Source organism: Microcaecilia unicolor, chromosome 14 (assembly GCF_901765095.1).
Source record: "Microcaecilia unicolor chromosome 14, aMicUni1.1, whole genome shotgun sequence".
In the NCBI taxonomy this organism is placed as follows: Eukaryota; Metazoa; Chordata; class Amphibia; order Gymnophiona; family Siphonopidae; genus Microcaecilia; species Microcaecilia unicolor.
The window spans coordinates 30986710-31010187 of NC_044044.1; the positions used below are offsets into that span (position 1 = coordinate 30986710).

The window sequence follows — 23478 nt, forward strand, 5'->3', positions numbered from 1 at the left end:
TGCATTTGTATCCCACATTTCCCCACTTATTTGCGGGCTCAGTGTGGCTTACAATACATTGTAAAAGATGGAAGTGCAGTTGGTTGCAGTACAATCATGGGTTAGATTGTGAAGAATTATATAAGACAGAGTAAGTTCAAGATATTCTTAGGGGATCGAATAGTGGATTATAACAGGGGTGAGTTGAGAGGGGGGGAAAACATCAGTGGCGTAGCTACGTGGAGCCAGGGGGCCTGGGCCCCCCGTAGATTTGGCCCTGGACCCCCCTGCCGACGACCCTCTCAACCACCTTTCCCGTCGTCGCCTGCCTATGTTGGCGGGGGACCCCAACCCCCGCCAGCCGAGGTCCTCTTCTTCCCGCGCAAGGCTTCCTTCTGTTTCTGACATCCTGCACGTGACGTCAGACTCACAGAACGAAGCCATGCAGATCAGCAGAAACAGAAGGAAGCCTTGCGTGGGAAGAAGAGGACCTCGGCTGGCGGGGGGTTGGGGTCCCCCGCCAGCAAAGGTAGGCGACGGCGGGTTGGCGGCGGGAGGGGGCTAAAATGTGCCCCCTCACCTCAGGCTCTGGACCCCCCCCCTCCCACCGAAGTCTGGCTACGCCCCCGTTTTGCATGTGCAAAAACTGAGCATGTGCAGAAGGGCCAGTCTCAACGTCAGCTGCTGGCTGCATCTTCAGCTGGCAAGATTTGGGGATCTCCACCAGCCACAGCAAGAGTGTCACAACTGTGGGTGGGCCAGGGTATATTATACTGCTTAAGCTGTCGCACAGAACTAAACGGTTTACATACTAAAATGGAAATCAAACAAACAAACCAGAAAAGGAACTAGGATACCGGGGGAAAGAAGACAACACAATCATATCTGCGAATGGTTTTGCAATCTTTAGCTGTTCACTACTATTCAGATTATATTTAAATGAATGATTTTTTTGCAGATATCTTGTGAGCCTGTAGTAGAGGAAAAGCGAGTGGAAAATGAATCTAGATAGCGGAGAAATTAAATGAATTCTTTGCTTCGGTCTTCACCGAGGAGGATTTGGGGGGGACACCGGTGCCGGAAAGAATATTTGAAGCGGGGGAGTCGGAGAAACTAAACAAATTCTCTGTAACCTTGGAGGATGTAATGGGTCAGTTCAGCAAGCTGAAGAGTAGTAAATCACCGGGACCTGATGGTATTCATCCCAGAGTATTAATAGAACTAAAAAATGAACTTGCGGAGCTACTGTTAGAAATATGCAATCTGTCCCTAAAATCGAGTGTAATACCGGAAGACTGGAGGGTAGCCAATGTTACTCCGATTTTTAAGAAAGGTTCCAGAGGAGATCCGGGAAATTATAGACCGGTGAGTCTGACGTCGGTGCCGGGCAAGATGGTGGAGGCTATTATTAAGAATAAAATTGCAGAGCATATACAAAAACATGGACTGATGAGACAAAGTCAGCACGGATTTAGTGAAGGGAAGTCTTGCCTCACCAATCTAATGCATTTTTTTGAGGGGGTAAGCAAACATGTGGACAATGGGGAGCCGGTTGATATTGTATATCTGGATTTTCAGAAGGCGTTTGACAAAGTGCCGCACGAAAGACTCCTGAAGAAATTGCAGAGTCATGGAATCGGAGGTAGGGTATTATTATGGATTAAGAACTGGTTGAAAGATAGGAAGCAGAGAGTAGGATTGCGTGGCCAGTATTCTCAGTGGAGGAGGGTAGTTAGTGGGGTCCCGCAGGGGTCTGTGCTGGGTCCGTTGCTTTTTAATGTATTTATAAATGACCTAGAGATGGGAATAACTAGTGAGGTAATTAAATTCGCCGATGACACAAAATTATTCAGGGTCGTCAAGTCGCAGGAGGAATGTGAACGATTACAGGAGGACCTTGCGAGACTGGGAGAATGGGCGTGCAAGTGGCAGATGAAGTTCAATGTTGACAAGTGCAAAGTGATGCATGTGGGTAAGAGGAACCCGAATTATAGCTACGTCTTGCAAGGTTCCGCGTTAGGAGTTACAGATCAAGAAAGGGATCTGGGTGTCGTCGTCGATGATACGCTGAAACCTTCTGCTCAGTGTGCTGCTGCGGCTAGGAAAGCGAATAGAATGTTGGGTGTTATTAGGAAGGGTATGGAGTCCAGGTGTGCGGATGTTATAATGCCGTTGTATCGCTCCATGGTGCGACCGCACCTGGAGTATTGTGTTCAGTACTGGTCTCCGTATCTCAAAAAAGATATAGTAGAATTGGAAAAGGTACAGCGAAGGGCGACGAAAATGATAGTGGGGATGGGACGACTTTCCTATGAAGAGAGGCTGAGAAGGCTAGGGCTTTTCAGCTTGGAGAAGAGACGGCTGAGGGGAGATATGATAGAAGTGTATAAAATAATGAGTGGAATGGATCGGGTGGATGTGAAGCGACTGTTCACGCTATCCAAAAATACTAGGACTAGAGGGCATGAGTTGAAGCTACAGTGTGGTAAATTTAAAACGAATCGGAGAAAATTTTTCTTCACCCAACGTGTAATTAGACTCTGGAATTCATTGCCGGAGAACGTGGTACGGGCGGTTAGCTTGACGGAGTTTAAAAAGGGGTTAGATAGATTCCTAAAGGACAAGTCCATAGACCGCTATTAAATGGACTGGAAAAATTCCTCATTTTTAGGTATAACTTGTCTGGAATGTTTTTACGTTTGGGGAGCGTGCCAGGTGCCCTTGACCTGGATTGGCCACTGTCGGTGACAGGATGCTGGGCTAGATGGACCTTTGGTCTTTCCCAGTATGGCACTACTTATGTACTTATGTACTTATATAAGACAAAAATGTTATGGATAGGGAATCAAGACCAAATACCAACTTCATTTTTTTCTGTCCCAATCTGTTTGAAATCGGGGTAACTCAGGGTGACCCTGGATTTTCATATTAGGTTGTTAGTTAAGAAACCTTTCTTATAACTTGCAATTCATTTAGCAAATTAGACCTGTGCTGGGAAGTTCAGATTTGCGGATGACAGTGCGCGACTGTTTGATTTTCCCGTTTTGATTACTGTAATATAGTTTTGTTAGGTATTCCTGACAGATAAATGTGGTTGCCAAACTGATAATTTGATAGGGCAGGCCCTCTATCGATTCATCACAGGTGGAGAGTCAACTCTTATTGTTTTCAACATTTTGCAAGGTCTTGCTCCTGGATATCAGATTAATTTTATATTGCTCTATGGCCATCATTCGTTTACGGATACCAACATGAAAAGATCTTCACCTACAAGGATCTAGAAATAAAAGCATGAGAGGCCAAGGACCTATGATTTGGAATACTCTGCTTTTAGATTTGACATAGTAACTCAATTTCCCTCCCCTTGTTCCTTTCTCACCCAGTACTTCCCTTGCCCTTAATTGTCTTGTCTGTCTATTTTTTAGATTGTAAGCTCTATTGAGCAGGGACTGTCTCTCTCTGTGTCAGGTGTTTAGCGCTGCGTGCGTCTGGTAGTGCTATACAAATGCTAATAAAAATAAAATATTTATTGAACAGATAACGTGATTGCAATTAACTCCATTATTGTAATCAGCTATTGTAAGCTATATGGAATCCACGTGTTTCATTAAGGAGAATATAAAAAGCCTGAGCTGTGAGAGAGAGAGAGAGACGCATGTGGTGGGTGGAGAGTTACTCCAGAAAACATATGTCCTGCCAATACATTTTCTCACTCTGGATCTGAAAGACACATAACTTATACTGCCACTTACTAATAAGTCCAGGGGGACAGAGACCTCTTGTGAAGGGGACCCTCGTTGCTCTTCTGACAGCGTGCTGTCACTCCAGACTTTGCCATCAAGTATGCAGCCCAGGAGGCCAAGAGGAGTGAGGAGACCTGAAGAGAGTAAGAAAAAGCAGTGAGAAGAGACCACCACCACCACCACCACCCTCCTATGTAAGACTCAGCCCCTCTCAGTACCCCCACAATACAATAGCCCCTTCTCAGCACCCCACAGTGTAATCTCAGCTCCCCTTAGCAACCCCCATCCCCAGGACCCTCTCTCCATGCAAAAGAGACATGGGTATGGGTGCTTACATCTACTCAGAACACATCCTGAGCTTTACAGGCCATGTGCACACTGCAGTAATGAGCAAACAGAGAGAGCCGCAGTTTGAAGTAGCGCTGTTAGCCTGTCCGTCCGTGCCCCCCCCCCAATCCTGCCCCTCCATTGCTCTTTGCCTTTTCCACACTCACACTTTTCATGCTGTCCTGTTTTCTCTGCCACCTGTGGTCCTGCTGACTCTTGACAGCTTCCAGAGATGTTCAAGTATATTCCTGATCCTCCTGTGCTTTTGTACATACCCTTGGTGAGTAGTTGCAATCAAATGAGGGAAGCCCCTTATTAATCATGGAACAATTTCCATAGAATTTAGGGCAGACTGCTTTGAGGGGGGGGGGGTTACATATAGAGACAGGTAAGTGACAGTGGATAAACACAAATACACACTGGTATCCCCGCAACCAAATCTCTCCCATCAAATTTGCTTAAAACCACAATTAGACAGCAGACTGTGCACAGGTAAGCTGTGAAGAAAAGGGGGTGAAAAGAGCATTGCAGACAGTGTTCCCCCAAGTGGCGTAGCCGCAGGTGGGCCGGGGCCCACCCACTTAGGGTTCAGGCCCACCCAACAGTAGCACACATTTAGCGGTAGCTGGTGGGAATCCCAAGCTCGGCCAGCTCAAAATTTCCTCCTGATGGTAACGAAAATGCTACTCTCCACGATAATGGCACCTGCTCATGCTCAGTTTTCAGTGCATGCCTGCTGCAGACTGCCAAGATGGAAAGAAGCGTTTTCCCACCAGCTGAGATATTTTTGGGTGGTGGTTGGGGGGAGGGAGAACACTTGGTGCCCACCTACTTCTTGCCTAGGCCCACCCAAAATCTGTTTGGCCACGCCCCTGGTTCCCCCTAAGCCAGTGATGGCGAACCTATGGCACGCATGCCAGAGAGGGCACACAGAGCCCTCTCTGTTGGCACGCGCGCCCAGCCACTTTCCCTTCATCCTTCGTGGCCGCTAGAAAAAGAAAAAAAAAACAAGCAATCACGGCACCGCAGCCCAGGCAGCCATCGCATTGGCTGTTCGACTCTGCAGCCAGTACTACTACTACTACTTAACATTTCTAAAGCGCTACTAGGGTTACGCAGCGCTGTACAATTTAACATAAAGGACAGTCCATGCTCAAAGAGCTTACAATCTAAAGGACAAGTGAACAGTCAGTCCGATAGGGGTAGGATAGGGGGGTGTCGCCGGAGCGCTCCTTCCACTTATGCCGCGTTCGCTGCCTCGCTCACTGCGTCATCTCCTCCCACTGTAAGGCTCCTCTCTCCCGAGTCCCGCCCAAAGAAGCTTGCTCCATCTCCAGTCCAGCCCATCTGGACTAATGTCATGACGTCGCGTCTTCCTCCCCCTGCACCAGCACGTCAGTGCGCCCGCCCACTGGTCTTCAGAGCAGCCGCCGCTCCGCAACTCCGCCTTCTGCTTCAGCTGCAGTGCTACACTCCACCCCCGCCGAGCCACTGGTATCCTTGGCATTCGGCAGAACAGAAGAATCTTGATTTGCAGTTGGAGGAGCAGAGCAGACAGAGCCCAGGTAATATCACCAAACTGGAGTTTTTTTGTCACCGTGAAATTCTTTATAGATTAGTTAGAAGTTTAATTGGCAGTGGAAGTTGAGGGTGGGGGTGGGTAGGCTTATTTATTGTCTCTCTTCCACCCTCCCTTAATAATTTCTCACAGATATATACACATTCTCTCCTTTGTTACCCCTGGAACTGGGAGGGAGGGAGGGAGGGAGGGAGGGAGGAGGGGACCCTGGAACTCGGGGGGGGGGGGGGGGGGCAACTCTGGAACTGGGAGGGAGGGGCAGGCACTTTGCGATAAATAATTAGATTTTGGGTTGCTGTTTGGGCACTCGGTCTCTGAAAGGTTCGCCATCACTGCCCTAAGCTGTGACATGTGTGTACGTGCACACAGGTCAGAAAGGGCGTGCTTTTTCTTATGGTAAGCATAGGTTATACCGTACACATCAAGCAGAGGCTGGAAATGTTTTTCATGTGCACATGAGCCACTGAAAATTATGGAGAACGATGAGTCAGTTGCTAGGGGCACCCTGGGTGTTGTGGCAAGGGAACACCAGAAGAAATCCTCGAGGGAAATCCCTCTCTAACCACACTGCAGGGAAATTATTCCACTGAAAATACAGGTCATCACACTGATCAGATTACAACAGGGAGGAGAGTGAGCAGTTTATCTCTAACTCCAGTATATTATTAGTAGTAGTAGTAGCATTTGTATCCCACATTTTCCCACCATTTTGCAGGCTCAATGTAGCTTACATATTACCGTAAACGGCGTTAGCCGATTCCGGTCTGCACAAATACATGGTTTGGATTAATTCAAAGTAATATTTTATTTATTTATTTATTGCATTTGTATCCCACATTTTCCCACCTCTTTGCAGGCTCAATGTGGCTTGAAATACATCATGAGTGGTGGAAATACATAAGGAAATAGACATTTAGTGTTACAGAAGGATCTTGGGTAACATGATAATGAAAAAGAAAAACATGATAGTCGTATAACAAGTAGATACTATAAGACAATTCTGAAAATATTGTGATAGAATGAGGTACATATATGGTAGGTACAGTTGAGGGGAGGAAGAATCATGTGATGTCCATTACGGTCTTTGGTTACATTGTGTCGCAGATGTCCAGTTATTTTATGTTGGGTCGGTGGCGTTTGCTCTTTTGAACAGTTCTGTCTAGTGCTTTGCGGAAATTTAGGTGGCCGAGCGTAGTTTTTACTGCTTTTAGCAGTGCGTTCCACAGTTGTGCGCTTAAGTATGAAAAACTGGATGCATAGGTGGATTTGTATTTGAGTCCGTTGTTGCTCGGGTAGTGGAGATTTAGGTATGATCGTACAGATTTTGTGGTGTTTCGAGTTGGCAAGTCTATGAGGTCTGTCATGTATCCCCAGTGCCTCGCCGTAAATAATTTTATGAACAGTCGTGCAGATTTTGAAAGTGATGCGGTCTTTGATTGGTAGCCAGTGCAGTTTTTCTGGGAGTGGTTTGGCGCTGTCAAAACGCATTTTTCCAAATGCAAACCTGGCTGCTGTGTTTTGGGTGGTCTGAAGTTTCTTTATGATTTGGTCGTTGCATCCCGCATAGATTCCATTACAGTAGCCTGCTTGGCTTAGTACCACTGACTGTATCAGGTTAGGAAATATTTCCCTCGGGAAGAATGGTTTCACGCGTTTGAGTTTCCACATTGAGAGAAACATTTTCTTTATAGTGGATTTCGCTTGGGTCTCTAGTGATAGCTTACGGTCGATTGTTACTCCGAGAATTTTCAGGCTGTCTGAGATTGGGAGGGTGTATCCTGGGGTGTCGATATTTCTGGGTTTGTATGTATTGTATTGCGATGAGATGATGAGACAGATCATGTTTGTAAGGGATGTATAATGTTACGTCGTCAGCGTAAATAAATGGGTTAAGGCCTTGGGTGGATAAGGTCTTGGCTAGTGGAGTCATCATGAGATTAAAAAGAATCGGTGATAGTGGTGATCCTTGAGGTACTCCGCAGCCTGGTTTCCACGGTGATGATATGTTTGTTTTTGATTTCACTTGATATTACTACTACTACTATTTAGCATTTCTATAGCGCTACAAGGCGTACGCAGCGCTGCACAAACATAGAAGAAAGACAGTCCCTGCTCAAAGAGCTTACAATCTAATAGACAAAAAATAGATAAAGTAAGCAAATCAAATCAATTAATGTGAACGGGAAGGAAGAGAGGAGGGTAGGTGGAGGCGAGTGGTTACAAGTGGTTACGAGTCAAAAGCAATGTTAAAGAGGTGGGCTTTCAGTCTAGATTTAAAGGTGGCCAAGGATGGGGCAAGACGTAGGGGCTCAGGAAGTTTATTCCAGGCGTAGGGTGCAGCGAGACAGAAGGCGCGAAGTCTGGAGTTGGCAGTAGTGGAGAAGGGAACAGATAAGAAGGATTTATCCATGGAGCGGAGTGCACGGGAAGGGGTGTAGGGAAGGACGAGTGTGGAGAGATACTGGGGAGCAGCAGAGTGAGTACATTTATAGGTTAGTAGAAGAAGTTTGAACAGGATGCGAAAACGGATAGGGAGCCAGTGAAGGGTCTTGAGGAGAGGGGTAGTATGAGTAAAGCGACCCTGGCGGAAGATGAGACGGGCAGCAGAGTTTTGAACCGACTGGAGAGGGGAGAGGTGACTAAGTGGGAGGCCAGCAAGAAGCAGATTGCAGTAGTCTAAACGAGAGGTGACAAGGGTGTGGATGAGGGTTTTGGTAGAGTGCTCGGAAAGAAAGGGGCGGATTTTACGGATGTTGTATCCAGTTGAGAGTGCCACCACTGATTCCGAAGTAGTCCAAGAGTCTTAGCAGTATGTTTTGGTTAACCATGTCCAACGCACTTGACATGTCAAATTGGAGGAGGAGAATGCTCTTGCCTAGTGCTACTTCCTGCTTGAATTTGGTTAGTAGAGTAAGTAGTACTGTTTCCGTGCTGTGTAGGGGTCGAAATCCTGATTGTGACTCATGTAATATAGCCGTTGATCTGTTTGGTCACCAGTATAGGGAGACAGAGCACTTTCTTCTTAATATCAAGTTATATGGTATTACTTGTGTATGGGGGGACAGTGAGGGGAGGGGATGTTTTATCCTTAAAATAGAGCTATATGGTGTAACTCGTGTAAGGGGGGGCAGTGAGGGGAGGGGGTGTTTTATACTTAATATAAAGTTATACAGTTTAACCCAAGTATGGGGGGCAGTGGGTGGGAGGACTTTTGAACTGTTCTCTCAGATTGAGGGGGGGGGGGGGGTGTGACAGAAAGCTGATTTCAGAGGAACACAGGACGGACTTGTACAGTCGGGACATGCAGGGACAGGCCTTTAGGACCCAGAGAAGGGAGAGGAACAGCTTAGCTTGTGGGCCAAAAGCTGCCTGATTGTTGTGCCACACGAAATACCACATTTTCAGCTGAAACCCTTTATTGTCACTATCCCCCCCCCCCCCTTCACTGCCCTCTTTCCTCCCACCCTCTCTGCATCTCCTTGCCCTCCTCCCTCTACAACTCCCTGCCTTCCTTCAGCCTCCCCAGCAACCAACAAGGGATTGGCACAGGGACCATTGCCCCCCCCCCCTCCCTCTCTCTCCTTCCGCCGGAAGGACCTGGGGTTCAGGGGATCCCCAACCTGTGCAGACAAGACGTAGGCAGGCAGCTCTCCTCTGCAGGAGTCTCTTCGTTCATGGAGAGTGTCACAGATCTTTTTGTGTTGTTGTTTTCTTTTGTTCCATGTGATCCTTTCCTGGGATTTGTTCTGTTGCCTTAACTGGTCGTAGCTGGATGTAATTTAAAACCTTATTTTGGGGGACATAGGGGGGGGGGGGGGGCAGCTGTATCTCTCGGTTGCAGGGTGACTTGTTTTGCAAGAAAAGTGTCTGGATCACGGGTGCAAGGAGGGAAATCTTCGGAAAGTTGGTGAGAAAAGGGGACAAATGTGTCCAAGCTGACCTCTGTCCTGGGCTGGATTATGAATTATTTTTCAGTTTCTATTGTGGACAGCACTGGTTTCGGGGAAAGGATGTTTAGTTAAGTTTTGTTCTCCTTAAATTTTATTTTCTGGACTTCTTCCGTGTTTTGTCTGGGTTATTTGCTACTTTTGGTTTGTTTATTTTTTGGAGAAACCTAAACCTAAACTCCATTTGGAAGGGAAACTGGAGTTGATAAATAATTGTGTGAGTTTTCTTTTTCAGTGAGGCTTTTTTTCCCCCCCTTGTATTCGTGTTTCTTGACACAATTGCCACCTATTTGAAACGCTGAAGATATTTTGTCTCGTTCCTTAAGATTTTTGTGCATCTGGGAAGCTTTTTATTATTGTTTCTGAGTTTCTAGACCACGTTTCCAGTTTTTCAGGGTTTTCTGCCTTGTGATAAACCAGCATGAGGCTCATTTTTGTGTGGGGGAAGACGGGGATCTGGGACTGGGGGTTACAGTGCTGAGCTGGTTGAGACATCACAGGGGAGGGGGTAACACTTCCAGTGGCCCCTGAGAAGGCAGGGGAAGGATCCCCTTTATACAGGGCTCCCAGGGGCCACGTCCAGCTGCCTCTGTCCACGATCTCTTCGGACCAGGATCCTCCCACTTAGGAGGAGGACTGGGGGTGCTGGGACCAGAGGCATGACAGTAAGTACTGGGGAGGGGGCATTTCTGGGTAAGAAGATGTGTGTGTGGTGGTGGGGTCAGTATAAGACCTTTCTCTCTTTCCTACGTCCCTCTTTCCTCTCCCTCCCCCGACCCTTGGAGCAGGCTCCTGTCCCTTTAAACCGGGCTCTTGGAGGGAAGAATGGGAGAGGGTGACGTCACAGAGCCACATAGCTTCCTGGCTTAAAGGGACAGGGACACGGTCAGGACAAAGGCAGAGATGGTAACGCTGCGAATTTGGGGGGGGGAGGGAGGGGGCTGTGCATTTAGAGCTGGCTACCGTGTTTAAAGGGGTGAAGGGGTCTGGGTATTCAAAATGGATGGAGGAACCCAGTGCCTTTTAAGGCTTGCATTGGTGCAGATGATTGCCTAGGTTTAAGTGGGGGCCATGTATGAAGCTGTTCCGGGGGGGGGGGGGGGGGGGGGGGAATGCACCTATGCATATAGCTTGGTTCCATAGAAAGAGGTCACTATGCAGAGAACTGGCAATGGCGGGGGGGTGGAGCTCGTTATGAGGATCTGTGTATATGGAGTGTTTGTCATGTGAGTCTCTGCATTGCATAGCAGGTATGAATGCAAAGGATTGTGCACATGGAAACTGCTGTATGAAGTCGGGTTTTGGGGGGGCTTTCAATATAGCTTTGGCTATAGAGGTCTGTGCTCGTAGATCTGGTTATGGGGGAGGGGTGTCTGTTTATGCAGAGTTGGTTAGAGGTGACTTCAGAAACAGTTGGGTCTGCTAATGTTTAGAGGGTGTTGCAGACACATAGCTGGATATGGGGAGGGGGGCTGCCACGGACACTTGAGTTCATCTCTGTCTCTCTCTCTCTCTGTCCTGTCACGCAGACGCAGCTGGCAAAGGCTATCTATGACAATGCAGCAGAAACAGCTGAAGAACTCTCTTTCCGGAAAGGTGACATTATGATGGTAGTGGAACGTGACACGGCAGGGCTGAGGGGCTGGTGGCTTTGCTCGCTCCATGGCCGGAGAGGCATTGTCCCTGGCAACCGGGTCAAACTGCTAGAGGGGACCGGAGCAGGCGGCTTCCACTGTGCACGAAGGGATCCCGGGAGCGGGCACCACTCTCCTCCCCCTCGTCCTGGCGTGGAAGGGAACACGGCGCCGATGGACACACAAACTGTGTACCAGGTGCCTCCACGGTTGGACGTTCCGGGGCATTGCTGGGAACCAGGTGAGCAAGCAGCTGACATGACGACGGATGTGTACCAGGTGCCACCAGCCCACAGGCAGAGCAGCTCTGGTGCCAAGGAGAACGAGTATCTGTTTCCAGACGCAGAGACGGAAGTGACAGGGGAGAGTCAAACACAGACCAGAAGAGACAAGGTGAGACCATGCAGGGAGAGTTACAAAGTCCTATTTCACCTGCCCCACTTCAGAACCTTCCCTCAGTTTTAACTGTGCTTCCATCTAACCAAATTCTCTGGAATTTGTTGCCAGAAAACGTGGTAAAGGCGGTTAGCTTAGCAGAGTTTAAAAAAGGTTTGGACGCCTTCCTAAAGGAAAAGTCCATAGACCGTTATTAAATGGACTTGGGGAAAATCCACTATTTCTGGGATAAGCAGCATAAAATGTTTTGTACTTTTTTGGGGTCTTGCCAGGTATTTGTGACCTGGATTGGCCACTGTTGGAAACAGGATGCTGGGCTCGATGGACCTTTGGTCTTTCCCAGTATGGCAATACTTAAGTACTTATGTAAAGAGTAACCTCTATCCGAGTCCCCCAGTGCTAGCCATGCCCCCCTCCTTCCCTCAGTTCTAAACCTTGTGTCCCCATTCCTGTCCGTGTTCCCCTCTCAGTCCAGTTCCCTCATTTACCTGAAATCCATAATCCTGTGCTAATCCAGATCCCAGCTAAATTGTTTGGGGGGGGGGGGGGGGCGGATGTCATAGCTGAATGGAGGAAGTTGGGAATTGATGCAGGAATGTCTGTCCAGAACCAGTTTCCTGTGTTGGCCAGCAAATGCCTCCAGTAACCTTCCACATCTTTGCCAGGTACACACCGTCCCACCGACTGCAAGGATCTGTCCCTCCACACCCGCAGTGGCTGTGGACTCTGCCACACAGGATGACACCTACAGAGTGCCACGAGGCAATGGTGGAGAGCCCGAGGCCCAAAGACACCAGGAGGTGAGAGACGGGGTTAGGTAATAGACTAAAAGGGAAAACTGGGGGTGGGGGGGGGGGGTTTGGCTTGTCATTTGTGCAATGGTGTGGTTTTGCAGGATCTGTTCATGCTTCAAATTTCACATTTATTGGTAAGCCATCTAAGCGGGGTACAATGGATACTAGTAAAAGTAGAAAGAAAATGTGTATAGGTCGCAAAATGTTGCACCATTTTTAAGAAAGGAAGGGAAAACAAAACAGCGAAGATGACTCACAAAAACACAAATAAAATGGCCCAAAAATGGAAATAATAAAATGATCAAAATATAAAAATAATCACAGAATATGTATTTAAAAATATAAATACATTAAATAGACGACACTTTGGTTATAAAAATTAAAAATCAACTTTATTAGCCAAAAGATAGCAGGGAGAAAGGGACTCGACACAGCTGCGTCAGGAGTCTTCTCACTGTATGTAGATTATGAATTCTATCCAATTATTGGAGAACCATATATCTCTTTAGAATAATATAGCGTTAAGCCCTGCCCGAAATGAAGACAAGCGGGAAGGTTCGGAGCAGCGTCTTGTGTCGAGTCCCTTTCTCCCTGCTATCTTTTGGCTAATAAAGTTGATTTTTAATTTTTATAACCAAAGTGTTGTCTATTTAATGTATTTATATTTTTAAATACATATTCTGTGATTATTTTTATATTTTGATCATTTTATTATTTCCATTTTTGGGCCATTTTATTTTTATTTGTGTTTTTCTGAGTCATCTTTGCTGTTTCGTTTTCTGTTGTTGTTTTGCGAAGACTGGTTTCTTATCTTGTTAGCACCATTTTTAAGGTCAAAAGTCAGGGGGGACCAATGCATGAGTGTACCAGCCTTCTCTACCATCTCCCCTTCCCCTCCCTATCTCCCCTGGGGCCCCATGGCAGCAACCACGTACATAGTGCCCCCTCCCTTCCTTATGTTTCCACTTCCTTTCATAACTGCCCCAAAGCAGTCTCGGTGCAGGTTCAGAGCCCTGCTGGAGCTTCTATTATCCTCTTCCTGTCGGGCAGAGGGCACAGGTATGAATGAAAGCAGCGGCATGGAGAAGGGAGAGGGGATAGTATGCTTGCGGCTGCTGCCAGTGGGACCAAGGTGACTCTGGGAGGGGGGAGGTATATGTAAGTCAACACATAGACATTGAAATTAAGGGGGAAAGTAAGGATGTGACCTATAGTAGGGGCAATGTATAGGCGAGTATATTTGGCATATAGAGGGAAGGAAAATGGGACTTGATACACCACCTTTCTGAGGTTTTTGTAACTACATTCAAAGCGGTTTACATATTTTCAGGTACTTATTTTGTACCAGGGGCAATGGAGGGTTAAGTGACTTGCCCAGAGTCCCAAGGAGGTGCAGTGGGAATCAAACTCAGTTCTCCAGGATCAAAGTCCGCTGCACTAACCATTAGGCTACTCCTCCACTCAAGGAAGGAAGACCTGCGATAGGATCCCTGGTTTTTCATGCCACTTTTAAGTTGTATTTCCCATTTCTGTCTTGAGCAGCGACCCAAAAACTGAGAGCCTAAGAATTAAAGGGTTTAAGAAAAAAGTATGCTTTGAGACCATTTAAAACTTCTGGAAAGAAGTTTTTAATCCTAAATATAATGGGAGATTGTTCCAGAAGTGGGACCAATAGCAGTAAAGATGGATTAACGAATTACATCCAACCTAATGTGACAAAAGTGGGGAGTACTGAGAGGATCTGATTGTGTAGAGGAAGAACAGAATTAGAAATCACAAGAAGAAGAGTGGCATTTTAATAGAACAGAGTCCCCACCACCATTCCTCCTGCTAGCATTTCCAGTAATTCTCATGTATTTCCTCCACCTGCTTCCCACCAGGTCTACGACACCCCGTCATCCCTACTGGCAGACCCCTCATTGGCTGGAAACACCTATGACATCCCAGCATGCTTTTCTAAGAAGGTGGCTCGAGTGACCCCACAGACTGCCCCATCCCCGCCACCAGCAGAGGAAATCCCAGAAGACATGTACGACGTACCCCTGGCCTTCCAGAGTCGGTCTTCTGAGGATGACACTGAGGTCTACGCCACCCCTTCCAACCTGAAAAGGGCCCCAGCCATTCACAACCTCTACGAGGCCCCTGAGGATGTTCTGGACTGTACTGTGGAGGCGGATGGTGGTGGCGAGAGCTCCATCTATGATGTACCAGCTCTGGCTCAAGAGGAGGGGCCCGAGGAGCTCTGCTCTGCCGGCTTCCAGCGCCTCTCCATCTCCAGGCCTCCCGCGCAGGTTCACAGGCCCCGACTTCCCTCTAGTGAGAGTCTTTCTCGTCGGCCACTACCCGCGCTCCCTACGCAACTCAGTGGTGACCGTGGTACTGGAGAGACGGCTGCCACCACGTGCTCCCCGCCTGTCTTCATAAGGAAAGGGAGCATTCAGGACCGACCTCTGCCACCCCCTCCACCCACTGTGTATGGCCCCCCCAACAAAGAAGAAAGACCCCAAAATGAGTACGAGGGGATCAGGTCTGCTGAGGAATATGAGTACGTCCATCTGAAGGTGAATTTTTCTTCTTTTTTCATTGAGTGGTCCTGCTCCTCTCCCCCCACCCCCACCCCCTCTTGTATTGTTCGTATAAGTGTTTATGCAAATAAATATACACACAAGAAACAAATCTCCGTACACAGTAAGTGGCAAGACAGCGAAGATGACACAAGGATGAGTGGACAAAATTCCAAACAGCAAAAACGAATGCTATCTCCAAGTTATCGCAACAAAGGTTCTTCAAAACCGGAGCATATGCTTCATGACCCTCTAACATTTTGACGGATAATTGAACAAGTGGACGACCTTATTTGAAATATATGAGACTCCTGATGCAGGCCCAACACAGCTGTGTTGAGTCCAGAATAATCCACAATAGACTGTTTTTGCTGTTTGGAATTTTGTCCGCTCATCCTTGTGTCATCTTCGCTGTCTTGCTACATATAAATAATACACGTACATGTCGCTCGTTGACTCCGAAGTTGGAAATCTATTCTTGTGATGTTTTTTCCCCCTCTGCGTTTGTGTTTTAGGGTTCAGAAAGGCTGTGCCCCCAGTCAGGCCCTAACCCTGCTCCCCAGGAACTTCCCCAGAATGACAATCAGTCGGCAGTGGCAGCCAGAGCGCCAGAGAATGGTGTTCTGTGGGGCCCTGTGGAGAACCAGGTACTCGGAGGGGGGGGGGGGGGATGAATGTGGTCCCAGGCATCAGGTAGTGGAGTTGCCCGGTGTGTCCCTTCACTGAACTGCACAAGAGACACCCATAGATGCATTTTGGGGCAGGGGATTGGTGGGGATCCATATTCTACAAGTATATCTTAATGTGCCTACTCATCCCAAGTAAAATAAGTCCCCTTCTCTTTCATTTGGGCTCTCGCTTGCCGCTCCTGGGTTGATTCACAGCAGGTGCTGGTACTTTTCCCCCTGACCGTGAGGGACATATGGAAGTTATCGTACCCCGAAGGCTCTCTCTTCTCGGCTGCCAGCTCTTTAGTCCCTGATTTGGGGGTCTTTCAGAAGCTCTCTGAGCGAGGAGACCTGTTCCCTTCCATTAATTTCCCCTGGAATTTTCCAGAGGGTGCCCCTGGCATGCTGAGCATCCAAACTGGATGTGGCGGACAAGAGAAGTGATTGTATATCTGCAGATAGCTGGGCTTCAGAGAGGAGGGGCTAGCATGGGGCAAAGGGCCTGGCCCTCCCACAAGGGGAACTAGGCATCCACCTAGGACCTCAGAATTTCTGGGGTGTGATGTGGCCTTGTCCTGCGCCCCCCCTGCTCACGCAGCACTCAATCTTTTCACAGCTCTGGGCCGTCGGTCTCCCCCTCCCCCTGGTTGATGGTGGATTAGTTTGGGGTTTGTTAGGGGGTTCTGCTTTGTATCTTTTTTTTTTTTCTACCGTTAATATATTAGGGATGTGTAATGATTCAATGTCTTTTGTTTCATTTGGTGGGGGGGGGGGGGGGGGGGGGTTACATTTTGTATTGCCTGTGTTGTTACATTTGGAATGCTTAATAACAAGATTTACAATAATAGCTCTAGGCTGGCATAGGAGGGGGGTAGGGAAGCCATTAGTAGTCACCTGGAAAAGAAACAAGGTAGACGTAGGGAAGGAAAGATAAGATGCTGGCCAAGGGGGGAGGGGGTGGTGGTAAAAGGGAAATGGAAGATGCCGGAGAAGTGGTTTGAAGAGAAGAGGCTGAGCTATAGAGAGGGGATGGGGGAAGTGGTAGGACTTTGAGACACCCTGGGGGGGGGGGGGGGGTATTTATTTAATAGGTGATGTTGCATCCCTTTAAGTGTAAAATCAGCAGTCATGCACATCCAGTGTCTTTCTGCCTTTCTCTCCAATATTCTCACTGGTGCTTCCTAACCCTGCTTCTTCTCTTTGTTTTCCCACTTCCTCAGGTCTCTGGGAAGGAGACCAGTGCCAGCAGCGTATCCCCAGATGCAGAGGACACCCAGCTGCTCCACTTCTACGCCGGGCAGTGCCAGAGCCACTATGAAGGGTTACTGGCCACCATTGAGGCCTTCCTTGCCGCCATCTGTGCCAACCAGCCACCCCGTGCCTTCGTCCCTCAGGGGAAGAGTGTCATCGTGGCTGCCCACAAGCTGGTTTTTGTTGGGGACACGCTGTCACGCCTGGCTGCCTCTCCTGGCACACGCGCCCAGGTTACCACCGCTGGTAACGCCCTGTGTGAAGCGCTGAAGGGGGTGGTCCTAGCAGCCAAAACCGCAGCACTGCATTACCCCTCCTCGTCCGCCACACAGGGGGTGACGGAGAGAGTGACTGAGCTGTCTCGCTGTGCCCTGGATTTTACTGCGCTGCTACGGCGCCTGTCAGCTTGAACTCTTGGCTCTGTTTTAGAATGGTTTCTAAATTTTTAATTTATTTTGATTTTTTTTGTTAAAGACGCTTTGAACGTGTGGGTTTATTTCATAAGGGTTGCGGCTCTGGCCGTGCTGAAGCCATAATAAAGGAAGGGAAAGAGGAAGAAACCTCTCCTTCCTGTGAACTCTCAGGCGGGGGGCATCCCACCCCCTACCTTTCCAGGGACCATACAGCTATGCATCAGTGACCTGCCACAGTGACCCGCCACCTCTAATCTGGATGTGTTGAGGGGGCTGTGACTCGCCTTCTTTTACTGTGCCTCCCTCCATCCCCCATCACCCCTCAGGGGCAGGGGACCCCATGACGTAGGGCAGGAGCCTGGACTGTAGAAACTAGTTTTGTAACGATGTATGGGGGTGTCTGTATGTCTCTCCCTCTGACCTCTGAACCCCTGTTGCTGTTTCAGTGTCGGAGGGTTGTGTTTCTTGTTTTGTTTTTAATGCAAAAACCAGAGTAATTCCAAAGTTCCATTATTTAAATGTTATTTGTGACAAAATGTTACATTTTACAAAATAAAAGTTATGTTCAAGCTTTTCCATTCTCTTGTTTCTCTGTGTTCTCTTTCTGTTTCTCTCTCTTGTATGTCTCTTTGTGTCTTCGTGGGTATGTACTTCTTCTGTTTGTCTCTGTCTTCCACTCTCTGTCTCTTAGTCTTTTCTGGGTCTCTTTGTGTGTGTCTCTCCTTTCTGTCTGTGTATCTTCTGTTCTCTGTGTCTCTTGGAGGGGCATAATCGAACGATAACGCCTATCTCCATGGGCGTTTATCTCCGAGAACGGGTCCGTGAAGGGGCGGAGCCAACCGTATTTTCGAAAAAAATAGACGCCCATATGTTATTCGCTACTTTGTGAGCTGGGCGTTTTTGTTATTCAGTGATAATGGAAAATGAAAGCGCCCAGCTCAAAAACGAATACATCCAAGGCATTTGTTCGTGGGAGGGGCCATGATTCGTAGTGCACTAGTCCCCCTCACATGCCAGAACACCAACCGGGCACCCTAGGGGGCACTTTTACAAAACAAAAAAAAAAGGTAAAAGAGCTCCCAGGTGCATAGCACCCTTCCCTTGTGTGTTGAGCCTCCCAAATCCCCCTCAAAACCCACTGCCCACAAGTCTACACCATTACTATAGCCCTAAGGGGTGAAGGGGGGGCACCTACATGTGGGTACAGTGGGTTTGGGGGGGTTGGACGACTAACGCATTAAGCAGCACAATTGTAACAGGTAGGGGGGGGATGGGCCTGGGTCCACCTGCCTGAAGTCCACTGCACCCCCTAATAAGTGCTCCAGTAACCTGCATACTGCTGCCAGGGAGGTGGGTATGACATTTGAGGGTGAAAAGAAAAAGTTGTGAAACGTCATATTTTGTGCTGGGAGGGGGTTTGTGACCACTGGGGAAGTCAGGGGAGGTCATCCCCGATTCCCTCCAGTGGTCATCTGGTCATTTAGGGCACTTTTTGGGGCCTTATTCGTGGAAAAACAGGGTCCAGGAAAAGTGCCCTAAATTCTCGCTAAAATCGCATATTTTTCTTCCATTATCGGCGAAAGGGCGCCCATCTCTGTTCGCCCGATAACCACGCCCCAGTTCCGCCTTCGACACGCCTTCGACACGCCCCCGTCAACTTTGTCCGCATCCGCGACGGAGTGCAGTTGAAAGCGTCCCAAATTCGGCTTTTGATTATACCGCGTTATTCGTTTTTGTGAGATAAACGCCCATCTCCCGATTTAGGTCGGAACTTGGGCGTTTTTCTCGTTCGATTATAAGCTGGTTGGTCTCTCAGTGTGTGTGTGTGTGTCTCTCCTTTCTGTGTGAGTCTCTCAACATGTGCGTGTGTGTGCGTCTGTCCATTTCTGTTCTTTGTGTGTCTCTTGGTCTCTCAGTGTGTGTGTGTGTGTGTGTGTGTGTGCGCGCGCCTCTCCTTTCTGTGTTGTCTGTTTTCTGTTCTCTGTGTGGGTCTCTCAACATGTGCGTGTGTGTGCGTGTGTCCTTCCTGCCTGTCTGTTTTCTGTGTGGGTCTTTCAACATGTGCGTGTGTGTGCGTGTGTCCTTCCTGCCTGTCTGTTTTCTGTGTGGGTCTCTCAACATGTGCGTGTGTGTGCGTCTGTCCTTTCTGCCTGTCTATCTTCTGTTCTCTATGTGTGTCTCTGGGTCTGTGTATGTATTTCTCCTTTCTGTCTGTCTACCTTCTCTCTAGGACTCTTTATCTGTTTTCTCTCTTCCTTTGCTTTTCTGTCTGTCTTAGTTTCTGTTTGTCTGTCTCTTGGTCTTGGTGTGTGTCTCTTTTTTTTGTATTTATGGGGAATGTGCTTCCAGCCAAGCAAGAATGAAATCACTGCATTGTGAATGTGCAGAAATGAAGGGACCGTCAAGTGCACAGGAGGTTTGAGTGACCACTGTACAGACCAACCCAATTATAACTCCGTGTCCCAAGAGTCGGCCACTGAGGAGCAACTTAAGAAGAGGGCACCTGCTCGAAAAGTCCAAAAAAGCACCTATTGTATAAAGGCAACAGAGGCTCCTATGTGCCTCTGGAAAATAGTCACCACAAAACAGCCCTAGGAGCAGACGGATTCATATGCATCAATTTACCCATACTGCGGAGGTGTAGAAGTGTACATTTACCCTGCTTCTGTACAATGTGTTCCACTCTGCCCAAACTATGGTCCCAGAAACACGTTGGTTTGAGTAACGGCTGCATCAGCTTTTGGCGTGTGTACTTTATACACGCCTATACTCTCACGCAATTATATCGAATAATTTTCCCACAGGGAAGACCAGCATTACACACAAACTGCTTTATAAAATTATCTCCATAATAACTGTATTGGGTCAGACCGACGGTCCATCTCTAGCCCAGTATCCTGCTTCCAATAGTGGCCAATAAAAATAACAAGTACCTGACAGAATCCGAAAGAGCAGCAAGATTCCATGCAACCAACCCCCCCCCCCCCCCGCCCCACATGTCTATTTATGGATTTTTCCTCCAAGAACTTGGCCAAACTTTTTTTTTATAACCCAGATACACTAATTGCTGTTACCACATCCTCCAGCAACAAGTTCCAGAGCTTAACTATTCATTGAGTGGGAAAAAAATATTTTCTCCTATTCGTCTTTGTGGAGAGTCTCTTAGTCTTCATACTTTTCAAAAAAGAGTAAACAATCGATTCACGTTTACTGTTCTACTCCACTCAGGATCTGTTATGTCCAAACACAAGACGGAGGGGCAAACACAGAGAATTCTCTCTCCAAGTTCTTTGCTCCTCAGTCGCATGCTTGGACATGACAAAATGTTTTGATCTGAAGGACCCGCTGGTCCCTTAGTTTTAGCACTACAGAATAGAGCAATAGTCTTCATGTGTGTCTCTCCCCCCCCTGGCCCTGCTGGCCATTTCTTTGCTGGTTAGCACTGGGGGCTATGACAGGAATGAACCCTACTCTTAACCTGTTGGCTGCAGTCTCAAGTTTCTCATCTTTATATTTATTTACTAATGTTTCTCTCTGTCTCTGTGTGTGAGCTCCTTGTCTCATATTTATTTCGGGCTTCCAGTGGCCACTAAAGCACAGACAGGAAAGAAAAGACAACAAAAAGGGGGAAAAGAGAAAAGTTCAGGCAGGAAGAGGAGAGAGAAATGGAGAGCAGGAAGAAAGAGCATCAGAGAGGTATAAGAAAGCAACAGAGTGACTGAGGGAGGAGAAACGGGAAGGAAAGTGGACAGAGAGATGGAGAAAGACAGGAGGGAGGGATGAGAAAAGAACAGGAACAGGAAGGAATGGAGTAGGGATGAGAAAAGACATGGAACAGGGAAAAAGGACTGGAGCGAGAATGGAGGGATGAGGGAAGATATGGAACAGGAAGGCTGAAATGGAGCAGGGATGAAAAAAAGCTATGAAAGGGAAAATGGAATGGGAAGGATGAGGAAAGAGGAGGGACAGGGGATGAGGAAAGGTAATAAGAAAGAAAGCATATAGCAGGGATAAGAAAAGATCCGGAACAGGAAGTCAGGAATAGAGGAGGGATGAGAAGCTCCGGAAAAGGAAGAATGGAATGGAGGAGGGATGAGAACTCGGAAATGGGAAGGCTGGAATGGAGGAGGGGCTGCCCTTCTGACAGACAGTTTCAGGCAGGAGCTGGGCACAGAGAGATGTGTCATTCCTGCTACAGAAGCAGAGAGATCCCCTGCTCCAGGGCTACCAGATTAAACGCAGACCATGCACTAGCTGTCTCTTCTACCCCAGAAAGTGTGCCAGGAAACCTAAACCTGCTAGAGATGTAGAGCACATCAGTGATCTTAGTGGGGAATTTAGGAAAAAAAGGCACATTATCATTTTTCCCAAAAAGACAAGCTTTATCACTAATTCACACCTCCCCTTAACTGAGTTTTAAATTGTTTCTGAGCCTTTTGAGCAATAAAGCCATTCATTGCGATAGCATCAACATTATTTGATAACACCATTCAACCATTCTCAATGCTCAGAAACTCTCCCAACAGCAGTGGCAGAGCAGAATTAGGGACAATTCTAACTGTCGTTCTCCACCATAAGAATAGCCATACTGGGTCAGACCAGTGGTCCATCTAGCCCAGTGTCCTGTTTTCCAAGCAGTGGCCAAGCCAGGTCACAAGTACCTGGCAGAAACCCAATTAGCAGCAGCATTCCCTGCTACCAACTCTGGGGTAAGCAGTTGCCTTTCAATAGAAGACTATGGACTTTTCCCCCAGGAATTTGTCCAAATATTTTTTTTAACCCAGATGCGTTAACCGCTGTTACCACATCCCCTGGCAAAGAGTGAAATACAAATTTCCTCCTCTTTGTTTTAAAAGTATTTCCATGTAACTTCCTCGAGTGTCCCCTAGTCTTTGTAATTTTGGAACGAGTAAAAAATCAATTTACTTCTACTCGTTCTACACCACCCAGAAGTTTATAGACCTCAATCATATCTCCCCTCATCCGTCTCTTTTCCAAGCTGAAGAGCCCTAATCTCTTTAGCCTTTCCTCATACGAGAGGAGTTCCACCCCCTTTATCATATTGGTCACTCTTCTTTGAACGTTTTCTAATTCCACTAAATCTTTTTTGAGACACGACCAGAACTGAATGCAATATTCAAGGTGTGGTCGCACCATGGAGCGATACAAAGGCATTATAGTATTTTCAGTCTCATTTACCATCCCTTTCATAATAATTCCTAGCATCCTGTTTGCTTTTTCGGTTACCGTCACACACTGGACAAAAGATTTCAGCGTATTGCCCACTATGACGACATCTAGATCTGTTTCTAGGGTGTTAACTCCCAAGGTGGACCCTAACATCAGGTAACTAAGATTTGGATTATTCTTCCCAGTGTGCATCACTTTGCATTTGTCCACACGAAATTTCATCTGCCATTTGGATGCCCGGTCTTCCAGTTTCCTAAGGTTTTCCTGCTATTGTTCACCATCTGCATGTGTTTTAACTACTTTGAATAGTTTTGTGTCATCTGCAAATTTAATCACTTCGTTGTTCCATTTTCCAGATCATTTATAAATACGTTAAATAGCACCGGTCCCAGTACAGATCCCTGTGGCACTCCACTATTCACCCTTGTCCACTGAGAAAAATGGCCGTTTAACCCTACCCTCTGTTTTCTGTCCAATAACCAATTCTTAATCCACAGAAGGACATTGCCACCTAGCCCATGACTTTTTCATTTTCTCAGGAGTCTCTAATGAGGAACTTTGGCAAAAGCTTTCTGAAAATCTAGATATGCTACATCAACCGGCTCACCTTTATCCAAATGTTTAAGTATTCAAAGAAATGAAGCAAATTGGTGAGGCAAGACTTCCCTTGGCTGAACCCATGCTGACTCTGTCCCATTAAACCATATTTGTCTCTGTGTTCTGTAATTTCCTGAATCACCCTTGGAACCCTTTTTAAAAATCTGCATTACATTATTCTGTATTGGGTGGTGATCTGTCCGTGTCCTGCATGTTTGACGGGTCAGGATTTCTCAAGTTAAAGTCCTCAAAGTGGACTTAGGGTGGACACCAGGGAGGGAGTGGAAAACATGAAAAAGGATCTGCGGAAGCTAGAAGAATGGTCTAAGGTTTGGCAATTAAAATTCAATGCGAATAAATGCAAAGTGATGCACTTAGGAGATAGAAATCCACGGG

General features: G+C 47.4%; 1 protein-coding gene across 3 annotated transcripts; it reads left to right on the forward strand.

The window, feature by feature from the left end:
* The first annotated feature begins 9124 nt into the window (after window positions 1-9124).
* Window positions 9125-17859, forward strand: EFS (embryonal Fyn-associated substrate). Of its 3 annotated transcripts, none has more exons than XM_030187895.1 (6): window positions 9125-10240; window positions 11105-11602; window positions 12271-12405; window positions 14280-14960; window positions 15479-15610; window positions 16852-17859. In XM_030187895.1, exons 1-6 carry the CDS (start codon window positions 10235-10237, stop codon window positions 17290-17292), a joined length of 1893 nt encoding a protein of 630 aa, XP_030043755.1. In that variant the 5' UTR covers window positions 9125-10234; the 3' UTR covers window positions 17293-17859. The 3 variants fall into 3 exon arrangements, with proteins under 3 accessions (XP_030043755.1, XP_030043757.1, XP_030043756.1); XM_030187896.1 differs by lacking the exon at window positions 9125-10240 and adding an exon at window positions 10412-10481; XM_030187897.1 differs by lacking the exon at window positions 15479-15610.
* The last annotated feature ends 5619 nt before the right edge of the window (window positions 17860-23478 follow it).